General features: G+C 51.6%; 1 protein-coding gene across 2 annotated transcripts in view; it reads right to left on the bottom strand.

Annotated features, from left to right (window-relative positions):
* Positions 1–1,240: 1,240 nt before the first annotated feature.
* The window catches only part of NSDHL (NAD(P) dependent steroid dehydrogenase-like), an 8,829-nt gene continuing 297 nt past the window's right edge, over positions 1,241–9,772 (bottom strand). For both annotated transcript variants that reach the window (XM_015626816.2, XM_015626817.3), the window contains exons 2-8: positions 9,263–9,313; positions 7,010–7,171; positions 6,204–6,350; positions 5,073–5,201; positions 3,662–3,804; positions 3,004–3,106; positions 1,241–2,449 (exon numbers count right to left, since the gene is read on the bottom strand). In XM_015626816.2, coding sequence (XP_015482302.1) covers positions 2,114–2,449; positions 3,004–3,106; positions 3,662–3,804; positions 5,073–5,201; positions 6,204–6,350; positions 7,010–7,171; positions 9,263–9,283 — 1,041 coding nt within the window. In that variant the 5' untranslated portion in view covers positions 9,284–9,313 and the 3' untranslated portion in view covers positions 1,241–2,113. The remainder of the gene's footprint in view (positions 2,450–3,003; positions 3,107–3,661; positions 3,805–5,072; positions 5,202–6,203; positions 6,351–7,009; positions 7,172–9,262; positions 9,314–9,772) is intronic.

Here is a 9,772-nt window from a genome sequence, read left to right on the forward strand (position 1 = left end):
AGGGACCTTCCCACACCTCACTGCATCAAAATTTGGCTTGGAAGGGACCTTCCCACACCTCACTGCATCAAAATTTGGCTTGGCAGGGACCTTCAGGCCCATCCTGTGGGCAGGGACAGCTCCCAGTATCCCAGATTGCTCCCAGCCCTGTCCAGCCTGGCCTGGGACACCTCCTGCACGCCCCTGCTCCGTGCCTTTCTGCTCCCTGGACACGCAGGGTCATTTCTCACCTGCTTTTATCCCTTTTTCCTCTCTGGAGGTGTGGCTGGGCCAGGGCTTCCCCCACATCCAAGGGCAAGGCCGAAGGGAATCCTTGCACAACCCTCCTGAGCGAGTTCCTTTGCAATCTCTCCAAGAGGGGGAATGGAGGTTTTGGTTACCTCAACTCCACCTGCAAAAGCACTTTTAATCCTCCCCTTTCCTTTCTCCAGGATAAGCAGCAGCAGATCTCTCTTTATCTCTCCCACTGCCAGAACCAGACTCAGCTCAGCAGAACGAGGAGAGGCCAGGAGAGCAGAGAGGGGGAGATAAGGATTTGGATGAGAGTGCTCCAGGGGACTCTTTGAAGTGGTGGGGAAGCTCCTGTTGAGTCTTACTGGCAGGGACAGGCTGCACCTGCATTTGATCCCGGATTTTGGAATTGATAATGGCAATTTTGCTTCACAGCCTGTGCTGGCTGCTCTGAGAGCTCTGGAGGGAAGAGTTATCCCTGCTCCCAGCAGGCCAGGAGCGCTGGCCAGTGCTGGCCCAAGCACCTGGCCACCCTTTGCTCCAAGAGCAAGCGAGGCCAAGCTTGGTAAAACCAGCTAATAAAAATTCCCAGGAAAAAAAGCCCCAGTGGCTTGTTTTGTTTTGTTTTTCCTCCCAGAAAACAGCCAGAAGTTATAATAAATTTAAATTTGATCAGACTAGAGCAGCACATTGGGGTTAAGGCTGGCTGTGCCTGAGGTTGGGGCCACCCCTGGATCCCTGGAATGTCCCAGGCCAGGTTGGATGGGGCTTGGAGCAGCCTGGGACAGTGGAAGGCGTCCCTGGGGGTGGAATGGGATGAGCTTTAAGGTCCTTCCCAACCCAAACCATCCTGGAATTCTGTAATTCCGTGGCTGAGGCACTTCCCATCCTTCTGAAATCTGAAGCACCAGAACTCCCAGGGAGCCAGGAATTTGCACAGGGGGGGAATTCCAGCTCTGACCTAAAGCCCTCATTTAAAACCAAACCAGAACTGAAGTGCTTGGAAAGATTAGAGGGCAGAGAACATTTAATACACAAAAAGTCACAGGAAATAGCTCGGGGACCACTGCTTTGTATCCATTTCCTTGTGGAAAAGAGGTTTTTTCATGGACTGAGCACCAAAAATCCCCGTGAGCAGCACTGGCAGGGCAGGGAGGAGCAGCCTGGATCTTCCCAGCACTGCAGATCCTGTGGGAAGGGAGCTGTGGTAAAACAGGCTGCTCCCAAAGATCTCTGCCCCTAAAAGGGAAAGTTAAAAAAAAGGAAATTAAAATCCTGTTTGTGCTGAGAGAGGGATCTGTGCTGAGATATGGGACACAGAGCTGGGAAGTCACCCCTGTGTGATTTATTTGGGTTCTTCTGGACCAGAAATCAATCCTGCATGGACAAAGGAATCCTTATGGGTTCCTTCTGCTGCCTCAGGGGAAGCCAAATCACCCCCTGATCGTGGAGGGAGATCAGAAGAGCTGCAATGATTTCAGAGATGGTGGCAGAACCCCTTTGTGGCACGGGAGAGCAAAGGAAAGCCCAGAGAGGAGCCACGGGAAGTGTTTGTGACCCAGCAGCTCCGGGAAGGGGTGGCTGCTGTCACCAGAGCAACAAAACACAGCTGAGGGTGGAGGGAGGGGAGCAGGAATGCTGGTGTGCCTGCTTGGGATTGAAGAGGGCACAGCAGGGTGTTTATTCACAGCCCAGGGAGCCCAGCAGCTCTTCCCAAACAACAAGTCACATCCAAGAAACAAACTGCCAGCACAGCTCCCACAGCGGGGGAACGGCGAGGAGGAGCAGAAAACTCCTGGTTCCTGGGAATTGGTGATGTCTGCTCCACGTGAAGCTGCCAGGAATGATGGAAATCAGGTAGGAGGGGCTCCAGGCAGGGCTGTCAGGCCCTGGGCCGGCGCAGGTCGGGGTAGCTCTGCACAGTCCTGGCAATGGCCTCGTCCAGGCTGACCACGGGGCTGTAGCCCATGGCCCTCTTGGCCCTCTCACAGCTGTAGTAGTGGAAGGTCCCAGCCAGGGCCACCCTCATGGGCGTGAAGGTGGCCTTGATGGTCACCAGGGGCCTGAGCAGGGCCAGCAGCAGGGCCAGCAGCAGGGCCAGGTAATAGGCCAGCCAGTAGGGAATGTGGTACTTGGGGGGGTCGTAGTCCAGGCCGGTCAGGATCCGGGACATGAAGGTCCAGAAGGGAATTGGCTCATCGTTGGTGATGTGGAAGGCCTGGAAGGGAGGGACAGGAGAAGCCAGGGGTTAAAACCGTGCTGGGTCTGCCAGGTTTGGCTCTGAGCTGGCCCCTCTCCTGCTCGTGCTGAGGACATGACCCCCCTGACCTGGCCCAGAGCACGTTGTCCTGACAAGCTGCTTTGCACTGCCCACCTCTGTGTGAAGAGGGGGGAATCCCTGCTTTTCCAAGGAAATCAGCGCTCCAGAGGCCAGGATTCCTCATCAATGTCAACCCAACTGGCTGCCACAGCCAGGTTAAAACACCCCAGCGTGCCCAGAGCACGGCAGGACCTGGGGAAGTTCCTCCTGCTCTGAACCGTGTCCCAAAAGCTTCTGTGATTCCATGTGTGCCTCCCAGCTCTGCCTGGATCACCCTTCACAAGGGGTTTTAGAGCAGGGAATTCCAGGATTTCCATCCAGCCCAGCTGGCTGCACACAAAGCTCACCCACCACAGATGGAAAACCTGCAGGATGGATGTCCAGGACACCCAGAAATCAGCAGAGATCCCACAGCAGAGCTTGGGGATCCCTTCCCTCCCCTCCTTCCTCACCTTCCCACACAGGGGAGAGCCTTTGTGCAGCTTTTCTGCAGCCAGGATGTGCCCGTGCACCACGTTCTCCACATAGGTGAAATCCACCAGGTTCTTTCCATCCCTGCACACAGAAAAAAGGAATTTAACCCCCAGGTTAAAGCTGGGCTGAAAATCTGCTGGTGGCAGAAGGAAAGGCTTCCACCAGGATAAATTCATCCTTCCCCTTCTCCCACTCTTCTGGTGCTGCAGTTTCAGGCCATGCTTTTAGTATTTCATATTTAACAGGGATTTTGGGTTATTTCAGGCCACACTTTCAGTATTTCATATTTAACAGGGATTTTGGGTTATTTCAGGCCACACTTTCAGTATTTCATATTTAACAGGGGTTTTAATTACCAGAACCTCAATTTATACCACAAGTGGTATAAATTAACAGCAAGTAACCTGAGCTGTGTCACATTAATGGCACAGCCCTTTAACCAGCTTTCCTCATGGATATTCCTTTGGCATTGTGAATGAGCCCCTAACACAGGATTTTTAAGGAAAAAAAACAACAACTGGAAAGTGAAAAATAAAAGAAACAACACAACTGATTTCCTTTTGTTCCCTTCCCAAAGGGCTTTGCAGATCCAGCAAGGATTTTGCCCCAGCTCTGAAATGCCTGGGCCTTGCTCACCCAATGATAAACTTCATTTTGCCACTCCTGGCTGCCTGGATGAGGATGGGAACCAGCTGAGGGTCTCTGGGACCAAATATTCCATGGGGACGGATGGCAGTGGTGAAGAAGTTGTTGTCTGGGTCGTTTGCACTCAGCACCTCCTGCAGGGAAAGGGGAGAAGAAAAGTCAAGAAGGAAAACAGAGCTCAGCAATGCAGCCCATGCCCAGCACTGGGGGCTCCCCATCTCCTTGGGGAGGAACCTGTGGAAGAATTGTTATCCCCTCCTGTCTTTCCAAATGATCCTTCCTTTGTTCCCATCTCTTTTCCCAGCTCTCCTTGATAAGAAAACCAGACAAAAAAATGCTTTTTATGGTTGAGCACTTAACAAATTGACAAAGGAAGGGAAGGCTTTGCTTCTTCTCTTCCCCAGAAGCCAGAGGAGCTCTCCAAGCTCCCTCACTCCATGAACTCTGTGCACGAGCTGGAGCAAAGGAGAACACTCAGGAATTCCATTTCTGTCCCTGCCAGCAGCCACTGCCACCCCAGGCCTGTCCCCATCTGCCTGCAGCACATCCAGCAGCTCTGGAGCAGGTTTCATTCTCCTGGCAGCTCCTAAGCAACGTGTTCTCCTCATTTCCAGCAGCTGCTGCAATTTCTGTGGAGGAGGCACAGACAAAGTGCTTTCCCCCAAAACAAAGCCATCATCACAGCACTGGGGCTACCCCTGATTGCTGCTGCTCAGCTCCCCCTTCATCACTTGCTGCAAAGTGCTGGTGAAGGAACAGATGTTTTCACAATTAAGATTAATTAAGCTCTTGTGGAGGAAATTCCTTCCAGGCTCTCACACTTGTCAGCATCAAGCATGGAAGGGACTCTCAATTCTTTCTGGCACAAAAAAGCACAGATTCTGAAATGCAAGCCATGGAAAAAGGCTCCAAAAAAGGTCTTTGATGACAACATTGTTATCCCATATTTAAACCACAGATGCAGCAGAAAGAACACGAGGAGAGCAGATCCTGGTGGTGTGCAGGGGTCCAAAGCTGTCAACTCTCAGATGTTTGGAGATCTTTCTTAGCATTTGTATTTTCAGTAATGGCTGTGTCCCTTAGCTCAGGACACATTCCCAACTCCTCTCCTCCTTCCTCAGTGCCTTTTTCACATTCCCAACTCTAAATTCAGGCTGCAAATCAGGAAAAGAAGCAGGGAAGACAGAAACCTGCCCTGACTGCTGCTAAAACAAAGCTGTGGCAGGTAAGAGCTGGGATTATCCCGTGGCTCTTCCGTGGCAGGGACACCTCTGGCAGTCCTGGAGCCACCTCTGCAGGGCTTCACTCAACCTCCCTGGCAATTCATGCCACAGCTTGATTTTATTCTCTTTTTATGAAGTGGATACATCAAAAAAATAACTATTTAACTGCTGGCAAATACCTTCTCCTGCAGGATCTTGGTCTCTGTGTAGTAATCAATAGGTTTCTGTGCATAGGGGAGATCTTCTGAGCCATTTTTTATGTCTGTGCCCTCAAAAACTACACTGGCACTGCTGGTCAACACCAATTTCTGCAAGAGATGGGGGAGAAAACAGCTCTTTAAAGCCTAAAATAGAAAGGTCATTATTTACAAAGGCTGAGTAAAGATAATAATAATAATAATAATAATAATAATAATAATATTTAACCAACTGATCCTACAGAAAATAACCCCAGTCTAACAGAAGATGAATAGAAATTGCAGGTAAGTGAACTCTCCTTTTTTAATCCATTCTGTCACATCATTTAATGCTAAATAAAGGAGATGAAAACATTCCAACAAACACCCAAGGCAGTCAATCCAGGGGAAACATCTCCAGGAAAATCAGAGGCTTGGAACACTTAACACACACCCAGGGGTTTTAAAGAAAGATTTGCTCATCTTGGATCACAGTGGATTAAACAACAACAAAAAAGAAACCTTGGATGTTTTTGTTTGGTGGTTTAAATGAAATTAATCTAATAAATAAATTTAAAATAAATGAAATAAACTAATTTAAATGAAAACTTAGGGGATAGTAAAGTCATTTAAGGAGAAAATTCAGTCTCCAATTCCAGGCTGGCTTCCTCAGGCTCTTCCTTTTGCAGGCAATCGACTTTCTAAAGCAAATGACACTGAGATTATGGCCCAGGTGTGTTCCTCCTCATTCCATGGTGAGGAATTCATGGAGGGAACAGGTGCCATGAATATTCCCACTGCTGGAAAAGCCCTCTTTGGGGCTGTCCCTTAAGAAAGCAGGAAAAGAGCCACTTGGGAGGTGTTGCTCTGCCAGGGTGACTCCCAGGGAGGAGGTTTTGATGGATGTTTTCCCATCACAGTGTGGTTTTCTGTGGCAAACAGGGAGTTTACACTAAGCAGGAGACCCACAGAGCCTCTCTCCCACTGGTTTTGATGGAGTGAGTGGGAATTGAGTATCTCAGAGCCCTTTGTCCCCCTCTCAAACGAGGCTGACGTTGGTCTGTGATGCAAAAGGCCTGGCATGTTACAAAGTCCAGCAGCCCCTCCCGGTCCCCAGGGCTTTTCCAGCTTTACCTGCACTCCAGCTTCTTTGCAGGCTTCAATGACTGCCTTGGTTCCCATAAAATTCACCTTGTAGAACAGCTCCCTGTTGTCACTGGCAGGGGCTGGTGATGCACAGTGGAACACCACGGACACTCCTTGCAGGGCTGGCAGCAGAGCCTGCAGGAAGGCAGGGGGGAGATGGGAATGGAGCCACAGCCACGGTGGATAACCAGGAAAAAATAACAGGAGGGAAATGAAACAGCTTTCTTTCATGGAAACAGCAGCATTTCATGTTCCCTCCATACAGGTGGGCAGCTGGAATGGGATCAGCATCCAGGATCCCCACTATGTCCTGTCCCCACCACACTGCACATCCTCTCTTCTCCCCAGAGAAATCCTGGGAGCTTCCCCAGAGCTGGAGGCTGAGCTCCCTGCAATTCCCTGGAGCAGGAACAAGGCTCAGGACCACCTGGGGCTGGGACACTGAGGAAGCAGCAGGTTTAAAGTTCCCCATGGCGCTGGCTGGGTGCAGGTGACTGTCCCCAAGTCACCTCCCACTCATCCCTCCCTGACTGTTGGGAATATGAACTGTGCCATTCTCACAGAGCTGAGGAGAGCTGGGAGAGCCCCCTGCAATTAGCCCAGGGACTGTAATTACCCTGGGAGTGCCAGCTAACAGTAATGCAAAGCACCAGCCACAAGCCAGCCCTGCTCTTTCCCACTCTCAGCACAAGGCAGGCACTGATCTGTGAGCACAGACTCCAGACCTGTTTCCTTCAGGGGAAAAATGTGCAAGGCCTGCATTTGCCCTGGTACCTGCCCCAGCCCTTCCTCACCTCCTTGTCACACAGGTCCCCCAGGAAGAAGGTCACCTGCTCGCTCTCAAACCTCTGCTGGATGTCAAAGACGTTGACACTGTAGCCCTTGGCCAGCAGCTGCTCCACCAGGTGCTGGCCCAGGAAACCCGAGCCCCCGATGACAGTGCAGGTCCTGGCAGCCTGCAGGGACAGGGACAGACACACAGACACTCTGAGCCCAGCTCCCCCCAGGGAGCCACAGCAACCTGGATCCGGGCATCAGAGCTCTGGGCTGGCACAGGGAGGGACTGGGGAAGGATTCTGCCTCGTGCTCACCACCCAGAGGGAAGGAGGGAAGAAAAAGATTGGCCCCCGTGGACTCTGCTTGGATAGCAAAGCCAGACTTTGAAGGGAGCTGCATGAAAGATGGAGAGAGATGATTTACCAGAGCATGGAGAGGCAGGACACAGGGAGCAGCTTCCCACTGCCAGAGGGCAGGGATGGAGGGAATACTGGGGTATTGGGAAGGATTTGTTCCCTGGCAGGGTGGGCAGGCCCTGGCAGCTGGGGCTGCCCTGGATCCCTGGCAGTGCCCAAGGCCAGGCTGGAGGGGGCTGGGAGCAGCCTGGGACAGTGGGAGGTGTCCCTGCCATGGCAGGGGGTGAAACTGGACAAGCTTTAAGATCCCTCCCAAGCCAGACCAGTCTGGGATGATTCTGGGATGATTCTGGGATGATTCTGGGATGATTCTGGGATTTGCTTCAGCCTCCTGGCACAGCTAATTCAGAACATTAAAACCATCCCCATTACCAGTACCTGTGACACTCAGAGCCAAGAAAACAAGCAGGTAAAGGCAGGGGCTGTCCTTTTGAGCCATTAGTTCCTCCTTTCTTTTTCTCTGAGCTTTGCAAACCAATGATTGGAGTCACTAATTAACAGAGTTCAGTCTGGCCACTCCTCTGACTGGACTGAGACCAAAGACCTCACTGCCAGCACAGAACATCCAGGCCCTGAGTCTGAGGGAACTCTCACACAAAGAATGCTCTGTGCTGGCTGGGAAGAGTTTTACTCCTGGTTGTAACACAACCCCCACCTCTGCAGGGATCTCTGAGGGAGCCTGAACCCCCTGGAGCCACACAAAGCCAAGGATTGTTCCCAACTCTTTAAGGGCCACATCCTTAAGCAAAGGTTCTGCTGCCAAGTGTTGGGTGATCCACGAGAGAAACTGGAGGAATTCCCTGAGTTACATCAAAGCTGAACCCCTTATTTGGGATGGGCCATGCAAAGGAGAGTCTGATCAGGGTGGGGAGCAGCTGGGGAGGGGCTCAGCCTGGGGAAAAGGAGGATCAGGGGGAATTCTGGCTCTGCACAGCTCCCTGAATAGAGAGGACAGCCAGGGGGGGTCGGGATTTCTCCCAGGGAACAGGGACAGGAGGAGAGGGAATGGCCTCAGGCTGGGCCAGGGGAGCTCAGGGGGGATATTTGGGATATTTCTCCACTGAAAGAGAGGCCAAGCCTTGGAAGGGGCTGCCCAGGGAGGTCTGGAGTCCCCATGCCTGGAAGTGCTCAGAAGGGAGCAGCTGTGGCATTTTGGGATGTGGTCTGGAGAAGATGAGGGGATTCAGTCAGAGGGGCTCTGAGGGGACAGGAAATGTTTCAGCTTCCCCTCAAAGGCAGCCACTCCCTTCCACTGACATTTCCCTTTTCCCTGTACCCTTTCCCATTGGCTCCCTTCCACCCCACACCATTTTGGCATTCCCTGATCCCCGTGCACTCTCCAGGAACCGAGAGCATCCAAACTGCTCTGAGATGTGCTTGAAGTGAAGTTTTATTGCAGCAGAATGCTGCCCTCTGCCTCTGAACCCCTGAGCACTGCAGAGGCTCCAAAGCAATCCCAGAATCACAGACTGCTTTGGGTTGAGAGGGATTTTAAAGCTCATTTTATTCCATGGGCAGGGACACCTTCCCCTGTCCCTGGTTGCTATTCCAGCCTGGCCTTGGACACTCCCAGGGATCCAGGGCCAGCCACAGTTAGACATAATTTTATTATAAACTCTCTATAATTTGATATTGCACAGTATAATATTGATGGCAAGCCAAGCTAGATGCCTATATTGATTTTAAGGTTTGAATTCAACCTATCCAAAATAGCTTGGAAAATCATGTTTTCTCCCCAGAATTATCATTAATGCAGGAACAGCCTCGTGTCTTTCCCAGGGATGTGGAGAATGTTTATGAACTTGTTTCTGCAAGACAAAACTTCCCAAAGCACCATTTGAGGCCCCAACTCACCGATCTGAGACGTGTGGCCATGGCTTGGGTGAGGCACTGTCCACCAGAATCCTTGAGAAAAGGGAGAACATTCTTTTATTCCCGATAAAATAACACATTTCTCGTTACAGAAATCAAGGTTTGAAGGCATTATGCTGATGAGGGATGAAGAGATGGAGTTAATTCTCCCCGTTCTTCCAAACTAAACCATCAACTGCAGGTGCTGGCCTGGCTCTTTGGTCCTGATTTTTCTGAAACCCCTTTGAAATTCCAAGGAAAAAGCCAAGAAGAGGCGGGATTGGAACACCGAGCTGGTTTAAATCAGGGGCACAGCGTGATCCTCCTGCAGCTGTTCCCTCTTCCACCCCCTATCCCTCAGCACCTCATCCCTCTCCAAAATCCACTTCAGGAACTGCTGCACGTCCAGTTCCCCCCCAGCCCTTTCAGCCTCACCCCAGAGCCCCTCACCCTTTTCCCCACGGCCTTTAGGGCCTCCCCCGCAGCCCCCAGGACCCTCCGCACGGCCCCCAG

The sequence above is a fragment of the Parus major genome, chromosome 4A, assembly GCF_001522545.3.
Source record: "Parus major isolate Abel chromosome 4A, Parus_major1.1, whole genome shotgun sequence".
Lineage (NCBI taxonomy): Eukaryota > Metazoa > Chordata > Aves > Passeriformes > Paridae > Parus > Parus major.